We start from the raw sequence: 21,112 nt of genomic DNA, 5'->3' as shown, positions 1-21,112 counted from the left end.
CAGTCTGTCATTGCTCTGACAGACCCAGTATCACAGTGACCATACTCCGGAGCTTGCTGTTGCAAGACTGAATTGGGTGGTTCGGCTTCTTTGTTATATCCTAAATGTTTCGCCTCCGTCTCGTCTTCTCACAAAGGACCGGAATGCCTTTGATTTCGCTCCTCGGCCTGTGATTGGTCGGTTTCCTCTTGCGACGGAACAACTGTCCCTTTGATTGTGACCGTGTGTCCGGTGTACTCCACCTGATGTCGAGGGTAAATGGGCGAGGTTTAGGACTGTGACTCATGCAGCTGCAATGGCTGCTTTGGGTACGCGGTCCAGACCTCCCCAGAAACCCTGGCTGACAGAGGAGGTGTTCAGGTTAATTGAGAAAAAGCGACAGGCCCACTCTCATCGCCTACAGCATCCCACGTCAGAGAATGAGGAGGTTTACCGCAGCCTTCGCTCGGAAGTTCGGAGAGCCGTAAGGCGTTGTAAGGATGGGTGGTGGTCGCGGGTTGCTGAGGAGATGGAGTCTGCCTCAGTGGCCCGTGATCACAAATCACTATTTAACTCCATCAAAAAAGTAACCTGCAGCGCCACACCTATTACCATCATTAGAGGAAAAAACGGTGATCCAATCTCCGACCCCCAGGAACAGGTTTGCAGATTTGCTGAGCATTTCTGTGAGGTCCTGGGGGAGGGAAATTCTCTCAGCCAGGAAAACATCATGGCACAAAGTGGGGATAACCCTGCTGAGGCTGCGGTGCCTCAAATATTGGAAGAGGTCACCCCCTGTGAGTGGCTGGCTGAGGTTCCAGCTGTTGAGGAAGTACTGAGGGCGATCCGGAGTCTGAGACCAGGGAAGGCACCGGGCAGAGATGATCTCCCAAGCGAAATGCTGAGGGAGGGTGGCGTTTGTGCACAGACTGCCCTATATGACATCATAACAACAGTCTGGACCACTGGACGGGTTCCGCAGGACTGGAAGGATGCCCTGGTGGTCCCCCTCTTTAAGAAGGGGGACCGCACAGACTGTAACAACTACAGGGGCATCTCACTCCTCAGTGTGCCGGGTAAGGTCCTGGCAAGGATTATTCAACATCGCCTTGCTAGGCACGCTGAGGAGGGGCTTGCGGAGCCCCAATGCGGTTTCAGGAAAGGGCGGTCCTGCACAGATGCCATATTTTCTGTCCGTCTGCTACAGCAGAGGTGTAGGGAATTCCAAAAAGACCTACATCTCTGCTTTATTGACCTGGTCAAGGCCTATGATACCATCAGTAGGACTGGACTCTGGGTTGTTCTTCGTGCTTTCGGAGTCCCTGACCCTCTGCTCACGATCATTAAGGACCTTCATGATGGTGAGCGGGCCCGGGTAAAACTACGTGGCCGGGAGTCGGAGCCTTTCCCTGTACACCTTGGGGTGCGACAGGGATGTCCTCTGGCTCCCACATTATTTAACATCTATTTTGACCGCGTAGTTCGTGAAGCCTTCAATAGCTGTACCGGGGGAATTTCCGTTTGGTACAGATATAATGGGAGGCTGATCGACGCCCGGGTGCGATCAAGGGATGGCTCCCTATTGGTCAACCACGTTATGTATGCCGATGATTTGGTAATAGCTGCTCATTCAGAAGAGGAGTTGGAGGCGCTGCTGCTGAGACTGGAGCGTGCCACTAAGAGGTGGGGCCTTACCATCAGCCCCACCAAAACCAAGCACCTGCCTGGGTATTTTGTACCATCGGACACTCCACCCCCACAACTCCCAATTGGTGATGGGGCAGTTGTGGAGAGAGTGGAGAGTTTCCCATACCTGGGCAGTGTGCTTATGACCGGCTCCAGTCTATCAGCAGAGGTCTCACTCCGAATCAGTCGAGCGGCAATATCTTTTCATCGGTTGCGTAACGCTGTGTGGAAGCTACCTGGTCTGTCGCTCCGCACGAAGCTTCAGGTCTTCTCGGCCACGGTCATTCCCTCCCTTCTCTACGCTTGCGAGACGTGGACCCCCCTGGTGGAGCATCTTCGCCGGTTGGAAACATTTAGGCTGGCCTGCCTACGATCCATCCTGGGTTTAACCAGGCTGGATTGTGTGAGGAGCTCACAAATCCTTGAAAGATCTGGGCAAAGTCCCATCAGTGAGCCCCTCCGGCAGGCAAGGCTGCGTTGGCTGGGTCATGTAGCCCGCATGCCCAGCCACCGCATGCCTAAACAGCTTTTGTTCGGCCGGATCGAGGGGGCTAGACGGGCGCGGCACGGGCTGGAGAAGAGATGGAGTGATGTGGTACAGGAGGACGTGGAGCTGAGTGGACTTGCCGATGACTGGTACCAGCGGTGTCAAGATCGGCCTCAGTGGAGGAGGCTCGTGAAGGACGCTACTGGGCAGTTGGAGGCAGTCGCCCTCCAACAACAACGGAGGGCGGAGGAGCGACGCTCACAACAACGAGCGGAGCGCCGGGTGGCTAAAGCACAGCAAGTTGGCACAGTAGGGGGCACAGGTGGTGCATCAGCCAGTCATCTCGGTCATCTCGGTCAGTCGACCAGTGGCACCTGGGTCTGCCCCGTGACCTCCTGCCAGCGGGCTTTCGACACTTCACGTGGCCTCAAGGTGCACTTGGCCTGGCACAAGCATCGTGGTGACGTCACCGCCACTTAGTGGCGAATGGCGGTTGTTGTTGGTGTACGTGTGTGTGTCTGTCTGTTCTAATTTATGGAAGTAATTTCCCAAGTCACATCAATGCCCGGCTTCTCTCCCTTCCTCAAGCAGTCATCTAATGGCCTGTGGACACAGATGCTCTCAATTGCCCCTAAGTGTCGTTATTACAGTTTTACTGTTTTAGTACTTTCCGCAGTCATTAAGGCCTTTTGTTGTCTCGAGGGAGGAGTTCACAGGTATGTGTAACTGCATTTTTTAAAGTAAAAAATAGGCAATAGCACTCTGAATATATGTTTTTGGAAAAGGCATATATACAACAGGGAGACTCTCAGTGTAGTGAGCCTGTCTATGTAGTGAGTCTGTCTCTGTAGTGAGCCTGTCTGTGTAGTGAGCCAGTCTATGTAGTGAGCCTGTCTGTGTAGTGAGCCTGTCTGTGTAGTGAGCCTATATGTGTAGTGAGCCAGTCTATGTAGTGAGCCTGTCTCTGTAGTGAGCCTGTCTGTGTAGTGAGCCAGTCTATGTAGTGAGCCAGTCTATGTAGTGAGCCTGTCTGTGTAGTGAGCCTGTCTGTGTAGTGAGCCTGTCTGTGTAGTGAGCCTGTCTCTGTAGTGAGCCTGTCTGTGTAGTGAGCCTGTCTCTGTAGTGAGCCTGTCTGTGTAGTGAGCCAGTCTGTGTAGTGAGCCTGTCTGTGTAGTGAGCCTGTCTGTATAGTGAGCCAGTCTATGTAGTGTGCCTGTCTCTGTAGTGAGCCTGTCTGTGTAGTGAGCCAGTCTGTGTAGTGAGCCTGTCTGTGTAGTGAGCCTGTCTGTGTAGTGAGCCTGTCTCTGTAGTGAGCCTGTCTGTGTAGTGAGCCTGTCTCTGTAGTGAGCCTGTCTGTGTAGTGTGCCTGTCTGTGTAGTGAGCCTGTCTCTCTAGTGAGCCTGTCTGTGTAGTGAGCCAGTCTGTGTAGTGAGCCTGTCTGTGTAGTGAGCCTGTCTGTGTAGTGAGCCAGTCTATGTAGTGTGCCTGTCTGTGTAGTGTGCCTGTCTGTGTAGTGAGCCTGTCTGTGTAGTGAGCCTGTCTGTGTAGTGAGCCTGTCTGTGTTGCAGGCATGATGGGAGTGTTCCAGACCAGCCTCCTCCTGTGCCTTCTCAGTGGAAGCCTCCGTCTGAACGGTGACTCCTCACTAATATCTTTTGCTCACACACTCCCCCATCTCTCAATATACCTCTCTTCACTTCTTCTCAAACCTCTCCCTCTACTCCTCTTTCTCTCCATCTGTTCCCCATCTCCGCTCTCACCATGACGTGGCAGACTCCTCTGCCTCCAGTGCATGAGGAGTTGTCCTGGGTGTCCCCTAAGCCCCAGTGCTCTTCTCTCAACACGGAGCCACCTCATGGGGGCATCTCTCACTCGCTCGGAGGCATTTCACTGCTACTCGTGTGCACGTGGGACGTGTCTCCACTTGTCACGAGGACTCTGTCTGTGTGCACGTGATCACGCACCACCTATTAGCACAGTTGCCTACTTACTACGCGACAGATGTTCAACACACATCACTGTGATGCGACTTCATGTCTCGTGTGCGCCTTGTGTCTTGTGCTCTCAGAGGCTGCAGGCGATGCCTGGGGAGTAAACTATGGGCTGATGGTGGTGACTGCAACAGAGGGAGCAGAGGTGGAACTCCCCTGCACTTTCTGGTTCCCCTCAGGACAAGGACCCGTTGTACGAGTCAGGTGGATGAGAGATGGCAAAGAAGCCACAGCAGATAACATCGTCTACAGCCTCACGCCAACACAGGTGGCTGTGAGCTACAGAAGGCGGACCTCCTTGAGCGGAGATCTCAGCAGCGGTAGCTGCACTCTCAATATCAAGAATGTCGCAGTCTCAGATGCCACCACCTACTACTTCAAATTTGAGTTGAAGACCGATGCGTACACTGGGACACCAGGAGTTCAGCTTCGTGTGAAATGTACGACTACAGCTGCAGGATAAAATAATATTAAGCTCACATGAGCTCTCTTGTTTAAATACTTTTTGTATTTGTATTTATTTACATTTCGTGACTTGCTTACCGTTTCTCTATTTTATACTCCTATAATTTTCCATTGTTTGCCATTGTAAGTTGGTGACCTGCCCCTAATTGACACTTGTCTAAAAGAGCTTCATAGCTCATCGGATGCCTCCACTCTAAATAGTGAATCTGATTCTGATATTCAGGGGAAGGAGTAATCAGTGGGATGTATTCGGCGCTTCAATGGCGCGACATTTCCAAGTGCCCCACGTAGTTTCCTGAATGCGACTGTGGTCGCTGATGCCGGAATCCACGGCCACTGGGTCCTGCAGGGGCAGACGCGGTACAGGAGAAGTTCACCGCCATGTGTACGGTCACTGTGTGCGTCTCTCACAGGCGGTGCTGGGTTGACTGCTGACTTTGCGAGCTACAGGCCCTCGGTGGCGGTGCGGGAGGGAGACCGGGTGCTTCTGCCCTGCGCCTTCTGCTTCTCGTGGAGTCGCAGTGACCACGGCGTGAAGGGCTTCTGGCTCATTAACGATGTCTTTGACGAGACAAAGACAGATAACATCGTCTACAGCTCAGTGAGCAACACCAGCCCCATAGAGGGGTACAGGGAGAGAGTGGCGCTGGTGGGGAGTCTGAGCTCGGGGAGCTGCTCCCTGGAGATCAGAGACGCGAGGATGGGAGACTCAAGGACATTTTTCTTCCGCGCTATCATCGATGGAACTAAGTTCGGTGACGATGCAGGCATCACAATAACAGGTACGGAACCTTTCATGACTCTTTTTCTAACACTAAACAACTTAAGAGGCATTACACCGTAAATGGTAAACAAATGAAAACTCGTGTTTATGTCTAGAGGCGAATGTGGGCGATGCGAGATCCGCCCGCAGTTGAACATTGTTCTGCCACTGGGAAAGTTCGCGTTGTGTGAGCTCCACAGTCTGTACCCTGCGCCTCGCCTCCTCTCTCACCTCTAGGAGACTGGGTCAGTATGTCTAAGCCCACGGAATTAAAAAGTTAATCACCAAATTGTAGGTCAAAGTGAACTTGTATTGAACCCTGTGTTTTAAAAGCAAATGTCGGGTATTCATTGCATTTCCCAGGTACCAAGTCCAGCAAACAAGGCATCCTTGCTGTTCAAATGGCGGTTATAGTCGATTATTAGAAGTCAAGGAAACAGATTCACAACGAAAGTGTTCTTTACAAACCCTCTTTACACTCATTAACCCCAACGAGACGTCAAGGTACAGAGGTAAACCCTCTCATCTGGAAACACTGAGACGAGTGAACATTTTCAAAGTGCATCCAAAAGGACCTCTTCCACGTGGCCGACTGCAGCCCCGCCCACCACGCCCCACGTGGTGCAGACCACGTGGTGCTGAACACGGCCGCGTGCTGAGCCCTGCCTCCAGTCACTGTCGATCCCCACCGCCCTGCCAGACCAGACCCCGTAACCACCACGAGCTCAGGGTTCGTGGATGTGCTGCTGCGTCTGGGCAGAGCGCGAGGCTGAGCTCACAGGGCTGGCCCTACCGATACGTGGGGCCGTGGGGCCGCAGTGCTAAGCTCTCTGTGCACACTGGCTGCCAGCAGACCAGGAGATGGCAGTACTGCTATGGAATCCTGAGTCTATCTGTGCGGAGCTATGAGTGTTTCACCCACGTACGCACGATTCCCTCTCACTTGCCAAAATATCATTCATGGAGTTGGCCAAACATCTCAATGTGAGGGTCCAATGTAAAAGTCTTGTGACTCAGGGAGGCTTTCCTAGCTAAATAGAGGATAGTATTATTACTGGCCCGTCCCTGTGAGTCCAGTGTGAGCATTCATCAGGGAGAGCTGTGACTTGTGATACATAATATACCCCATCATAACCATCATAGTAGTTATGATGGGGTATTATAACCATGATTCCGTACCTCCGATTAGCACGGTTGGCTACGTATGGTGCAAAGGAAGTTCAACATACATGGTTATTGTTGTAAAATATTTTTGTTTCAGTTTTTAACAAGTCATTCACGCCCAAGACTGAGGGAAGCGAGAGACTGATCAAGAAAGTGGGGACACGAGCCACTCTGAACTGCAGTAGTACGAGCTCCCAGCAAGCAGTCAAATTTATGTGGTGGAAGTACAGATCAGATGGTCAGTACGAGAGTTTGCCCGAGAGGAGAAGTCAGATGACCTTGGAAGCTGTGGCTGTAAAAGACGTGGGCTGGTACGGATGTGAAGTGACGAGCTCCAACACAAACAGCCAATATTCATGGACGGAGCGGCAGGTTTTCTGTAAGTGATCACTCCCCAGCGTAGTGACACATGACATTGAATTCACTCGGTCTACAATCTACGAACTCTTTCACCAACTAACACACAGGGGGTATCCAATTACCCTGACCTAGAGTTGGGGTTGAAGGTTCCCTGTGATTCATGGAATTCGTGCAGAACTGAGCGGTGAGGCCACTGCTCAGAGGAAGCCGAGGAGAGGCTCCCTGGTGCAGAGCACCGAGTGGTTACTGTGTGTGTTGTGTGATTACTGTGTGTGTTGTGTGATTACTGTGTGTGTTGTGTGATTACTGTGTGATGTGTGATTACTGTGTGTGTTGTGTGATTACTGTGTGTGTTGTGTGATTACCTTGTGTGTTGTGTGATTACTGTGTGTGTTGTGTGATTACTGTGTGTGTTGTGTGATTAATATGTGTGTTGTGTGATTACTGTGTGTGTTGTGTGATCACTGTGTGTGATGTGTGATTACTGTGTGTTGTGTGATTACTGTGTGTTGTGTGATTACTGTGTGTGTTGTGTGATTACTGTGTGTGATGTGTGATTACTGTGTGATGTGTGATTACTGTGTGTTGTGTGATTACTGTGTGTTGTGTGATTACTGTGTGTGATGTGTGATTACTGTGTGTGTTGTGTGATTACTGTGTGTGTTGTGTGATTACTGTGTGTGATGTGTGATTACTGTGTGTGTTGTGTGATCACTGTGTGATGTGTGATTACTGTGTGTTGTGTGATTACTGTGTGTGTGATTACTGTGTGTTGTGTGATTACTGTGTGTGTTGTGTGATTACTGTGTGTGTTGTGTGATTACTGTGTGTGTTGTGTGATTACTGTGTGTTGTGTGATTACTGTGTGTATTGTGTGATTACTGTGTGTGTTGTGTGATTACTGTGTGTTGTGTGATTACTGTGTGTTGTGTGATTACTGTGTGTGTTGTGTGATTACTGTGTGTTGTGTGATTACTGTGTGTTGTGTGATTACTGTGTGTTGTGTGATTACTGTGTGTGTTGTGTGATTACTGTGTGTGTTGTGTGATTACTGTGTGTTGTGTGATTACTGTGTGTGTGTGTGATTACTGTGTGATGTGTGATTACTGTGTGTTGTGTGATTACTGTGTGTTGTGTGATTACTGTGTGTGTTGTGTGATTACTGTGTGTGTTGTGTGATTACTGTGTGTATTGTGTGATTACTGTGTGTTGTGTGATTACTGTGTGTTGTGTGATTACTGTGTGATGTGTGATTACTGTGTGTTGTGTGATTACTGTGTGTTGTGTGATTACTGTGTGTTGTGTGATTACTGTGTGTGTGTGATTACTGTGTGATGTGTGATTACTGTGTGTGTTGTGTGATTACTGTGTGTGTTGTGTGATTACTGTGTGTGATGTGTGATTATTGTGTGTGTTGTGTGATTACTGTGTGTGTTGTGTGATTACTGTGTGTGTTGTGTGATTACTGTGTGTGTTGTGTGATTACTGTGTGTGTTGTGTGATTACTGTGTGTGTTGTGTGATTATTGTGTGTGTTGTGTGATTACTGTGTGTGTTGTGTGATTACTGTGTGTGTTGTGTGATTACTGTGTGTGTTGTGTGATTATTGTGCGTGTTGTGTGATTACTGTGTGTGATGTGTGATTACTGTGTGTGATGTGTGATTACTGTGTGTGTTGTGTGATTACTGTGTGTGTTGTGTGAATACTGTGTGTGTTGTGTGATTACTGTGTGTGTTGTGTGAATACTGTTTGTGTTGTGTGATTAATGTGTGTGTTGTGTGAATACTGTTTGTGTTGTGTGATTACTGTGTGATGTGTGATTACTGTGTGTGTTGTGTGATTACTGTGTGTGATGTGTGATTACTGTGTGTGTTGTGTGATTACTGTGTGTGATGTGTGATTACTGTGTGTGTTGTGTGATTACTGTGTGTGTTGTGTGAATACTGTTTGTGTTGTGTGATTAATGTGTGTGTTGTGTGATTACTGTGTGTGTTGTGTGATTACTGTGTGTGTTGTGTGATTACTGTGTGTGTTGTGTGATTACTGTGTGTTGTGTGATAACTGTGTGTGTTGTGTGATTACTGTGTGTGTTGTGTGATTATTGTGCGTGTTGTGTGATTACTGTGTGTGATGTGTGATTACTGTGTGTGATTACTGTGTGTGTTGTGTGATTACTGTGTGTGTTGTGTGATTACTGTGTGATGTGTGATTAATGTGTGTGTTGTGTGATTACTGTGTGTGATGTGTGATTACTGTGTGTGTTGTGATTACTGTGTGGTTGTGTGATACTGTGTGTGTTGTGTGATTATGTGTGTGTTGTGTGATTACTGTGTGTGTGTGTGATTACTGTGTGATGTGTGATTACTGTGTGTGTTGTGTGATTACTGTGTGTTGTGTGAATACTGTGGTGTGTGTGATTAATGTGTGTTGTGTGATTACTGTGTGTGTTGTGTGATTACTGTGTGTGATGTGTGATTACTGGTGTGTTGTGTGATTACTGTGTGTGTTGTGTGAATACTGTGTGTGTGTGATTAATGTGTGTGTGTGTGAATACTGTGTGTTGTGTGATTATGTGTGTGTGTGTGATACTGTGTGTGTTGTGTGATTAATGTGTGTGTTGTGTGATTACTGTGTGTGTTGTGTGATTACTGTGTGTGCTGTGTGATTACTGTGTGTGATGTGTGATTACTGTGGTGATGTGTGATTACTGTGTGTGATGTGTGATTACTGTGTGTGTTGTGTGATTACTGTGTGTGATTACTGTGTGATTACTGTGTGTGTGTGATTACTGTGTGTGTTGTGTGATTACTGTGTGTGATGTGTGATTACTGTGTGTGATGTGTGATTACTGTGTGTGTTGTGTGATTACTGTGTGTGTTGTGTGATTACTGTGTGATGTGTGATTACTGTGTGTGTTGTGTGATTACGGTGTGTGATGTGTGATTACTGTGTGTGTTGTGTGATTACTGTGTGTGTTGTGTGAATACTGTGTGTGTTGTGTAATTAATGTGTGTGTTGTGTGATTACTGTGTGTGTTGTGTGATTACTGTGTGTGATGTGTGATTACTGTGTGTGTTGTGTGATTACTGTGTGTGTTGTGTGAATACTGTGTGTGTTGTGTGATTAATGTGTGTGTTGTGTGAATACTGTGTGTGTTGTGTGATTAATGTGTGTGTTGTGTGATTACTGTGTGTGTTGTGTGATTACTGTGTGTGCTGTGTGATTACTGTGTGATGTGTGATTACTGTGTGTGATGTGTGATTACTGTGTGTGTTGTGTGATTACTGTGTGTGATTACTGTGTGTGATTACTGTGTGTGATGTGTGATTACTGTGTGTGATGCGTGATTACTGTGTGTGTTGTGTGATTACTGTGTGTGATGTGTAATTTCTGTGTGTGCTGTGTGATTACTGTATTTGCTGAGTGAGTACTGTCTGTGCTGTGTGATTACTGTGTGTGGTGTGTGATTACTGTGTGTGTTGTGTGATTACTGTGTGTGTTGTGTGCTTACTGTGTGTGATTACTGTGTGTGATGTGTGATTACTGTGTGTGTTGTGTGATTACTGTGTGTGATGTGTGATTTCTGTGTGTGCTGTGTGATTACTGTATTTGCTGAGTGAGTACTGTCTGTGCTGTGTGATTACTGTGTGTGATGTGTGATTACTGTGTGTGATGTGTGATTACTGTGTGTGTTGTGTGATTACTGTGTATGATTACTGTGTGTGATGTGTGATTACTGTGTGTGTTGTGTGCTTACTGTGTGTACTGTGTGCTTACTGTGTGTGATGTGTGATTACTGTGTGTGTTGTGTGATTACTGTGTGTGTTGTGTGATTACTGTGTGTGTTGTGTGATTACTGTGTTGATGTGTGATTACTGTGTGTGATGTGTGATTACTGTGTGTGATGTGTGATTACTGTGTGTGATGTGTGATTACTGTGTGTGATGTGTGATTACTGTGTGTGTTGTGTGATTACTGTGTGTGATGTGTGATTACTGTGTGTGATGTGTGATTACTGTGTGTGATGTGTGATTACTGTGTGTGTTGTGTGATTACTGTGTGTGTTGTGTGATTACTGTGTGTGATGTGTGATTACTGTGTGTGATGTGTGATTATTGTGTGTGATGTTTGATTACTGTGTGTGATGTGTGATTACTGTGTGTGTTGTGTGATTACTGTGTGTGTTGTGTGATTACTGTGTGTGTTGTGTGATTACTGTGTGTGATGTGTGATTACTGTGTGTGCTGTGTGATTACTGTGTGTGATGTGTGATTACTGTGTGTGATGTGTGATTACTGTGTGTGATGTGTGATTATTGTGTGTGATGTGCGGTTACTGCGTGTTGTGTTATTACTGTGTGTGATTACTGTGTGTGTTGTGTGATTACTGTGTGTGATGTGTGATTACTGTGTGTGATGTGTGATTACTGTGTGTGATGTGTGATTACTGTGTGTGATGTGTCATAACTGTGTGTGTTGTGTGATTACTGTGTGTGATGTGCGGTTACTGCGTGTTGTGTGATTACTGTGTGTGATTACTGTGTGTGATGTGTGATTACTGTGTGTGATGTGTGATTACTGTTTTTGCTGAAAGATTATTGTTGATGCTGTGCGGTTCCTGTGTGTGCGGTGATGTGAGGTTCGGTTGTTGTGTTCACCCAGTTTGTACTTCAGTAACAATATGTAGTGAGTCCAACTGAGTCGCAGACGTTGTCTTGGGAGCAACACTTTTTATTAACAACGACATAACATAATGTAACCTACACTCGGGTGGTGAACTACATTCTAGCCACGCTACGGCAGAACTACGACGGGCCCGCTCTTCCGGTCCGGACCACAAGCTGGGTCCCGGACCACGTGGCTAGAGGCTTCTTCAACCCGACGTGGATTTTCTCTCACCAACAGGCAAAAACCTCGAGCCCCTCACAGGGCCCTGTTATATCGGCCCCGGCTGGGGCTGGCTCCGCCACTCGCCCCGCCCACCTTCTAGATCTCTCTGGCCCTTTCCCGAAGGCTCCCGAGAGCTCTTCTATACCACGTGACCATCCACCAGACCCCCTCCACCGGTGGCCCCCCTTCAATATCATCCGGTTATGTGTCGGCAGGCCAACTAGCGTATCATGCCCCAACGTAACCCTGGCTGGTTGACACTCCCTCTCGCTTTCTCACCGGGAGCGCACACCGCAACACTGTACATGGTGCTTCCGCGCTAACCAGCGCTCACCCAAGCCCCGCTAGGGCTGGTACTACGCCCAGTAACCGGATTGCACATAATGACAACATATTATCCACCGTGGCCTCGCAAGCCCGGCACCACACAGTGACATTCCCAGTCACTACAAATATAACAGTCACATATATATTTAAATGCCAATATTTTAGTAATATTTGGGATATTGTATTTTCATTCACAGCCTCTGTGCATTGTGGATGATGTTCTGGACTGTTAATATCACTCTACCTGCCCATGTCAACTCATGTCAGTAACCCATGCCCCTGGTGTTCAGCCTTTCTACGGGCCCAGTCAGAGCTCCGTGCCACCGTGCCGGCCACCCTGGGCTGCAGCGTGGACGCCATGGTCCCCATGGACTCTGTCACCGTCCGCTGGGTCTTGGACGACGTCGTCAAGTGGACAAACTCAACCTCCCGGAGTCAATCTCCAGACGGGACGTTCACCGTGACGAGCCGGCTCAGCTTCACCCCGACAGCCGAGGACGATGGAAGGAAATGTCGCTGTGAAGCCTCGGGAGGCGACCTGGCCTCAACGATGGTCCAAGAATTCATCCTGGACGTGAAGTGTGAGTGTCCAGCAGTGGTTATTGCCCTTGTGTTTAGATCAGTGTACAGACTGTGCCACTGTGTCGTGCTATGGTGGCACAGTAATTGCTGGCTTTGTGTGATGCCCTCCAGTAACTGTGAGCCATTTAATTACTCGAGGAGAGATAACAGGTGATCATAGCTGCTGCATGTGAAATAAACTGAACAGTGATCTTTAGTCTGCACACAGGGCCAGGTGACATGAGATGCAGAACTCCTCAGTGCCAGCACAGGACAACCCTGCTGGGCAGACAGTAAATGCTGTGAGTCTGTCAGATAGAGCCTTGACAGATGACTCCGTCTGTAAGGTCACCAAGCCCCACTCACTGAGCCCTGTGTGGCTGCACAATGGAGTAATGAGAGCCTCCCTCTCCACTCCCATCCAGTTGTCAAGACAATGACTGTCGGATTCTCCTCTGTTGACAGATGCACCGGTGGTGGTGAACCTGTCTCAGGACGAGACGTGTGGGGGTGACCTCTGCATCCTCTGTGAGGTGAAGGCGAATCCTCATGCCACCATCACCTGGATGACTATGGAGAGTGATGCGTCAGAATTGATCCAGACCCAGCGTGGGGATGGAACCCTGACTCGGAGCTCCTTAGTCATGAAGCGATCACAGGAACAGAATGTGACCTGTCTGGCGGCAAACAAGGTTGGCGAGACCGAGGCCGTGTTTCACATTAAAGGTGCTCATTCCGGAATTCACTCACTCAGAGTTTTGCTTCTTCCTCGTTTAACTCACTGAGGGTTTCACTCACTCACGATTGCCCTCATTCATGACTTTACTCAATCTACCTCCGTGCTGTGTGCAGGTTAACCTCGGGGAATAAGTACACGGCATATTTAACAGTGATTGCTAAGGTCAATTTACTGCCAAAATATAATGGGTTTTGCACAATTTTAGGTTTTCATAATTTTTTTTTACATTTTATTTCAGAAGAGCCAAACTGTGTAGTTTAAATATTAACCTAGCAGGCATTAGGGGCCTAATTCCATTCTTGTGGCAAGGACAAACCGAGCAGCACAACACTAATAATGTTGTAGCTCTTTACAAAACACGTGGCGACAAAAGCACGTGACTTGTGGCGAGGCACGTGGTGAGGGGCTGGCAGAGGAAGCCACCGGCTCCACGCCGCCCAGACCGTGACGGGGAGAGCCACGTGCAGCCGTGAGGGCTGCGGCTGCACGGGAGAGGCACCGCGCTGCACGCGCCCCTCTCCCCTGGCCAGCCACAGGGAGCTGCTGCTTCACCACCGCACTCGCTGCCCGCCTGGAGCCTCGAATGCACGCGGGTGGCCTTCCACGTGGGGTCGTCTTGTGGCCACGAGTGGCACCACGGTAACGAGGAGGGCTGCTTTCTGCAGGCGGCGCGGGCTCTGGCTGCTGGTGCGTCCTCTCCCTCCTGGCGCCGGTGGTCGCCTGGACGGCCGTAGGGCTTTGTCTGCTGCTGCTGTGGCGAGGGGCGGGCGAGGTAACGGTGCAGCTGCCTCCATCGTGTCTGAGTGTGGCGACTGCCGCCCCTCTCCCCAACTCCAACCTCTCTGTAACCTTCCGCTGCTACCTGTTTGTGGTGTGTTCAGGGAACAGCTCGAGATGGATATTGGGTCCTGACAGGGTGGTTCTAGCAGCAGGTTGTACGCGCCAGGGAATTGAACCGATGGGTTTTCCGGTTTGGTTCAGGCAAAGCACGAAAACCAATTGAACCGGTTACAGTTCACTTGGTTCAAAACGGTCTGGAAAGGTTGCGAGAAGCAGGGTAACCACGTTCACATTTGAACTTTTGCTCAAAATTAGCTACGTAAATTCAGATAAAATTACAAATGACAACTTCTCGGCAATGTGCAATGTTGATGTAGCGACCCAGACCACGACAAAGGGGCTGGAGCTCATGGCTGGTTTTATTGTCCCGTAACCTCCGCCGCTCCAGAGCACTTCCAAGTCCCATAACCGGGAACAGATCGCATGAGCGACAACTGAAGCAATGCCCGCTTCACAGCCCTCTTCAACAGTAGGTATATCCAACACACAATTACACTGAGCGCAGCGCCAGCTTGCACAGCACGCTTCAAGGGTCGATGTATTCAGACAGTCGGTTTCAATTAACACCGCACGGTCCTGCACAGTGCTGGCTGGAGTTTGCGTCTCTCCCCGTGGTCGCGTGGATCTTTTCTCTCCGGCTCCTCCGGTTTTTTTCCTCCACATTAGAGACGTGCATTGAGATTAATTTGATTATTTTGCTGCTGTAAATTTCCACATGATGAGCCACTTTGTTGAGCTCTCATTTGTGGCCAGGAGGCTTCTGAAAAATAAGTGAATACCTCAGTGGGCTTTGTCTGGTAAGATAAACAATAGTTTAGTTTAACTTGTTTGTTTTCAAGTGATTTGTTTACCTTTACTATACAATGCACTCCTGTCGGTTGGGGACGAGTCTCTCGTGGTACAAGCCCTGTTGACTTACCCACAAAGTGGAACTTATTTTATAAACCTCAGGAGGGATGATGGGCTGAGTAAACCCCAACCAGGATGTGAACTCGTCACTTTCCGACCGCGAGAAGATCGCGCTCCCGCTGAGCCACCCGCGTTGAAAGGTGAAGGAGCAGCCCTGGCACTGCGTGCTCACGCCACTGCTGGCGGAAGGGACTCCATTCGAGGGAGCCGTCTCGGGTATTTGGTTAACTCTCTAAGACTGAGCGGACGTGTTGCTAGAGGTGGGCTCACCCGCACTTTACCCCACCACACGCAACCTGCCGATCGACCAACTGCGATCTTCCCATTTACACCACCGCCAGATGGAGGTGATTGCGGCGAGTTCAATAAAGTTTGCCAATCGCGTTGCTTTGCTGGGAGATGGAGAAGCAACGAGCGACCTCTGGATTGCAAGTCCAGCGTGCAAACCCTGGCACATTGAGCATCTCCCTGAGCCAGCTGAGGGAGCATAGTCAATGTGCCATCGAGTGCACGAAAAGTGAAACCGGCCAAGAAACACTATATTACATTTTTATTTATCATGTAAACCTTTTTAAACTGCTAACTTAATCCTGTTTTGGGGTTTCCTTCCAGTGCAGATAGTAAAATTTTCATCATTTTTTATTTCGGCTCATGAAAAGTGGTTAATACCGGTTTCCTGTTTCGGTTTTCGGTTCAAATTAAAAACTCCCCTTGTTGGGAGCCCCTCTGCCTGAAGGCCGTGACCAAGCCGAGCCCTGACACGTGCGGTCACTGTGCTGAGCATTGTCCCTGAGCCCCCAAGACCAATTCTGATTTAAATGTCACCTCTGTACCGGTTGATGTATCTACATTAATCTATCAATGACTGTAAGTGCGACACTGTTAAGTTTCTCTTCAGTATAGGACAGTACCCGAAGGTGCGTTTCGTATCGTGGCGATGTGTCTGCCTCTGTGCAGGGTGGCGCTGGCGCCCATGACAAGGCTCGGCCCGTCCATGGCACGGACACGGAGGGCATTCGCATGGAAGTGGCAACTCCAGCCACGGACCTCCGTTCATCACCAGATTAGGACAGCAAGGCGTCGAGATAATCTCCTGGGGCTGTTAGTTAACACAGGGTGGTTCATTGGTAGCTAAAACAAGTCTTGCATTGACACATTAACAGTTGGATAATTTGAATTTAATTCGGAGGAAAAAATATTACAAATAGAAATGTAAGTCTCAAGTGTAGATTTCAATAAACCCGGATTAGACTGGGGCCTGGGGGGTTTTTTCTGCCCTGCTTTGCCAGAGTTCAGGGATCTTTATTGGAGCAGCAGTTGCACCACAAGCGAGCCACTGCAGAAGGTCCTCTAGACATCGTCATCGGCACTGTATTATACAAATATTTCCAGCAGCATCTCTCAACCATGATTGTGCTTTCGTTTTTTGTTGTTGAAAATCCTAATCTTCTTGGTTCTTTTGGTAAAATCTTAATTTTGGAGCTTTCGTGACTGCAGGAATTACTCTTTGGTTCTTTCGGTAAAGTCACGTATAAAGATAAAATAATAAATTAAATAATAGCATACGACGTTTCGATTGCAACACAAGCAATCATCATCAGGTATAAATGAAATAGCAACAAAAATCTAACCAGAAAACAATAGACAGACATATAAGCAGGCAGATATCACGTGGAAGGGAAGTAATAAAATAATAAAAATAAAACATAATATTTATTTTATTATTTCCCTTCTACGTGGCTTTACTGAAAGAACCAAGAAGATGAATCCCTGCAGTCATGAAAGCTTTAAATCGAAAAGCCTAATATTAATGTTTTTACTGTAACCGAGCTTGCTAAGAAATTGTGATAATTGTGCTTGACTTGACAATATATTGAGCCTGATTAGTGCTCCCACATTAATATTAGAGTTGTAAGGACCACTTGCAGCACTGACAATATTCAAATTTCCTTCCATTGATTAACATATTTTCGCTTTACTGTTTTTTTGTAATAATCCCAATGTTTTTCCTTTGGACGTGAATTCAACAGAAGCGAAGTTGTAACATACTGAGTTGTGGAATTCATGTTATGCGAATAACTACAAACATGATGAACTCTGTTGACGCAAACATGGACGTGCGCGCTTTATTGTATTATTCTGATGAAAAATAAATACAATTTAACAGTAACGGCCCAGTGCAAATTAAATATATTTCAAGTTGTAAAGGCAACAGCAAGGACTCCCTCGCATGGTGTGACCGAGCAGTGTGGACACGGAACGCCTCAACGGGTTCGCTGCGTGTCCTCGGCCTTCTATGAGATGCGGGTGAATGAGGAATTCGTGGCTGCGGGTTCTGCCATCGCCAGCGCGTTACTGCCCCTAGACACAGAGAGGGGAACGTTAACACGCGTTGCGCGACGCGTTGCGGACGCAGTGCGCATGGGGCACGTGACACGGGTGGGCGACGTTGAAACGGGAAAGTTCGGAAGGGAGAAGTGGTAAAGAGTTGCAAAGCTGCATCCTCCCTCACGCTGTGCACGCCGTCTCTCCCGAAACCCGCGTCTCAATTGGGTCCATACCTCTAACTATACTTCCTTCTGTGCCCCTGAACGTAGTTCCATCGCTGTTGGCGCATAAGAAATATGTCCTCGAGTCTCCCTTCCTCGCATCTCTGATCTCCAGAGAGCAGCTCCCCGAGCTCAGACTCCCTACCAGCGCCACTCTCCCCTGTACTCGTTCTTGGGGCTAAAATCCCACACTGAGCTGTAGACGATGTTCTTGGCATTTGTTCTTGTCAAAGGCATTGTTAATGAGGCAGGAGTCCTGCACGATGTGGTCACTGCGGCTACACGGGAAGCAGAAGGTGCAGGGCAGCAGCGCGCGGTCTCCCTCCCTCACCGCCACCGAGGGCCTGTAGCTCACAAAGTCAGCAGCAGTCAGCCCAGCACCGCCTGTGAGAGACGCACACAGTTACCGTACACATGGCGGTGAACTTCTGCCTGTACCGCGTCTGCCCCTGCAGGACCCAGTGGCCGTGGATTCCGGCATCAGCGACCACAGTCGCATTCAGGAAACTACGTGGGGCACTTGGAGATGTCGCGCCATTGAAGCGCCGAATACATCCCACTGATTACTCCTTCCCCTGAATATCAGAATCAGATTCACTATTTAGAGTGGAGGCATCTCATGAGCTATAGAAAAATGTCCAGGAGGGGCAGGTCACCAATTTACAACGGCAAACAATACAAATTAACGATAGGAGTACAAGATAGAGAAAAATAAAGCAAATTACAAAATATAAATAAAATAAAATGCATAAAGCATTTAAGTGAATATTCCTAAAATATGAAAGCGGGTCGAATCCATAGTCTAAGAAATTCATGTAAATTATTATGCGAGTAACATGAGAGCCCATGTGACCTTAATATTATTTTATCCTGCAGCTGTAGTCGTACATTTTACATGATGCAGAGCTTCTATTGTCCCAGTGGATGCCTGGGTCTTCAACTCAAATCTGAAGTAGTAGGTGGTGGCATCTGAGACTGCGTAATTCTTGATATTGAGAGTGCAGCTACCGCTGCTGAGATCTCTGCTCAAGGAGGTCCGCCCTCTGTAGCTCTCAGCCACCTCTGTTGGCGTGAGGCTGTAGACGATGTTATCTGCTGTGGCTGCAGTGCCATCTCTCATCCACCTTAATCGTGCAACGGGTCCTTGTCCCGAGCAGAACGAGAACGCGCAATGGAGTTCCACCTCTGCTCCCTCTCTTGCGGTCACCACCAACTGCCCATAGTTTACTCCCCAAACTTTGCCTGCACCCTCTGAGAGTTCTAGATTTGAAGCTTTCGTGACTGCAAGGATTCATATTCTTAGGTTTTTTCGGTAAAGTCACGTAGGTAAAACATCAAAATTAATGAAAATAAAATAAAACAAAAATCACGACGTTTCGGAGTGTTGAGCACTCCGTGCTGTCTTTGAGCCCCGCCCCCCTCCCTCCCGATACGTTTCCATTCATTGGCTACCACATTCTGATGAGCCCCCCCCTCTCCTCCCCCCTTCAACTTGCTTATAAGGGATTACATCTTGAATCATTGCCTCACTTGATGCAGCTAATTCGGCTGTGACGGTCCCACCTGATGACGGAGACTTGTGTTGCCTCCGAAACGTCGTGATTTTTGTTTTATTTTATTTTCATTAATTTTGATGTTTTACCTACGTGACTTTACCGAAAAAACCTAAGAATATGAAGCCTCTGAGAGCACAAGACACAAGGGGCATATGAGACGTGAAGTCGCATCACAGTGATGTGTGTTGAACAAAGTACAAGTGACAAATGGAGACATGTCCCACGTGGAAATGAGGAGCGATGAAATGCCTCCGAGCGAGTGAGAGATGCCCGCATTAGTTGGCTTTGCGTTGAAAGAGCAAGATTTGAGCTTAGGGGTCACCCATGACAACTCCTCGTGCACTGGAGATAGAGGAGTCTACCACGGCATGGAGGGAGCAGAGATTGAGAAGAGATTGAGGAAATGAGGGCACCAGAGCGAGAGACGTGAGAACATGTGAAGAGAGGAATCTGGAGAGACCAGAGCTCTCTCCCTGCACCTGCTGGGAGACGCGGGGTGTGGGGTTTGCAGAAGGCGTGGGCAGTGTGGAAGTATGGCGAGTCTGCTGCGGTTTGCTTCGGCTTCCCGATTCTAGACCACTTTTTCTTTCCACTGTTTCTTGCAGTGACTGTTCTGATGTCACCCACCGTGCCTTAACAGTGGTGCAAAAGATGAATAAAATTACAATAAATTTTTTTTCATAATAAATATAATAGATACATTATTCCCCTTCAATGTAGCGTTATTGGTAAACGTGTTCTGTGTTCTGTGCAATGTACGGCAACATAACTCGTGTACCTGCTATGATGCAGGAGGAAAAACAACGGGCGCGTTGAATTCCTGTCCACAACGCAGACAGGACGAGCCACTCGAGCTGCTGACAAACACCGAAACCGCGGAGGCTCCACTATGGACGCCCCACGTCGCCACTTCACTGCACAGGCTCACGATATACAGACTCACTAGACACAGACCGGCTTACTGCACAGACTCACTTCACACATCAGCCTCACAAACAGGCTCACACTACAGGCTCACTAGACAGACTCATCGTTAACAGCCAGGCTCAATACACACAAACAGGCTCACTATACAGCTTCACTAGACAAAGTCAGATTCACAAGACACAGCCTCAACAGACACAGGCACTCGAACCAACTTGTCTGATTGCAGGAGAGGAGTCTCCAGGACCCCGCCTGGCAGTGTCCCGGAGAGATCGCAGCTCTTCGTGGACCCAGTGGAGACGCGGGGTTCGGGAGGGACCGCGTGCACAGCGTGAGTGAGGATGCAGCTTTGCAACTCTTTACCACTTCTCCCTTCTGAACTTTGCGTTTTGACGTCGCCCACCGTGCCACGTGCTCCATGCACACTGCGTGTGTAACGCGTCGTGATGCTCGTGGTGACGTTCCCCCTCTCTGTGTCTAGGAGCAGGAACGCGCTTGCGACGGCAGAGCCCGCAGCCACGAGTGCCTCGTTCACCCGCATCTCGTAGGGGGCCGGGTCACCCGGAGGCCGAGGTCACGCTGAGACTGCTCGGTCACACAAGGCGAGGCCTGGCTGTTGCTTTTACAACTAGAAATGTATTTAATCTGCACAGGGACTTGACCGTCACATTTGATTTATTTTTCAGCAGAATACAATAAAGCGCGCATATCCATGTTTGCGTCAACAGAGTTGCATCATATTTGTAGTTTTTTGCTTAACCTAAATTCTGCCACTCAGCATGTTAGATCTCCGCTTACGCAAAATCCATGTCCAAAGGAAAACATTGGGATTATAACAAAAAAAGCTGTAAAGAGAAAACATGTACATCGGTGGAATAAAATTAGAATATTGTCAGTGCTGTGAGAGGTCCTTACAACTTTAA

General features: G+C 48.4%; 1 protein-coding gene and 1 long non-coding RNA gene across 2 annotated transcripts; both read left to right on the top strand.

Annotated features, from left to right (window-relative positions):
- The first annotated feature begins 5,870 nt into the window (after nucleotides 1-5,870).
- Nucleotides 5,871-16,228, top strand: LOC133361016 (myelin-associated glycoprotein-like). Its single transcript, XM_061579901.1, has 6 exons — nucleotides 5,871-5,883; nucleotides 6,633-6,914; nucleotides 12,402-12,692; nucleotides 13,138-13,398; nucleotides 14,077-14,282; nucleotides 16,118-16,228. The coding sequence occupies exons 2-6, from the start codon at nucleotides 6,749-6,751 to the stop codon at nucleotides 16,226-16,228; spliced, it is 1,035 nt and encodes a 344-aa protein (XP_061435885.1). The 5' UTR covers nucleotides 5,871-5,883; nucleotides 6,633-6,748.
- On the top strand, nucleotides 13,351-17,311 carry LOC133360960 (uncharacterized). The gene is made up of 3 exons (XR_009757324.1): nucleotides 13,351-13,398; nucleotides 14,077-14,183; nucleotides 16,118-17,311. It is a non-coding gene; the product is annotated as an uncharacterized LOC133360960 (long non-coding RNA).
- Nucleotides 17,312-21,112: the final 3,801 nt, after the last annotated feature.

The sequence above is a fragment of the Lethenteron reissneri genome, chromosome 70, assembly GCF_015708825.2.
Source record: "Lethenteron reissneri isolate LAM-NWPU_2019-01 chromosome 70, ASM1570882v1, whole genome shotgun sequence".
NCBI classification, from domain to species: Eukaryota; Metazoa; Chordata; class Hyperoartia; order Petromyzontiformes; family Petromyzontidae; genus Lethenteron; species Lethenteron reissneri.
This window is presented reverse-complemented; position numbering and strand designations above follow the sequence as displayed.

Bases quoted from the DNA above. Each gene is read 5' to 3' on its own strand.
- LOC133361016 (XM_061579901.1), top strand. From the start codon at position 6,749: ATGTGGTGGAAGTACAGATCAGATGGTCAGTACGAGAGTTTGCCCGAG. The intron at 6,915-12,401 runs GTAAGTGATCAC...CCTGGTGTTCAG, and splicing joins GACGGAGCGGCAGGTTTTCT to CCTTTCTACGGGCCCAGTCA. The intron at 12,693-13,137 runs GTGAGTGTCCAG...CTCTGTTGACAG, and splicing joins ATTCATCCTGGACGTGAAGT to ATGCACCGGTGGTGGTGAAC.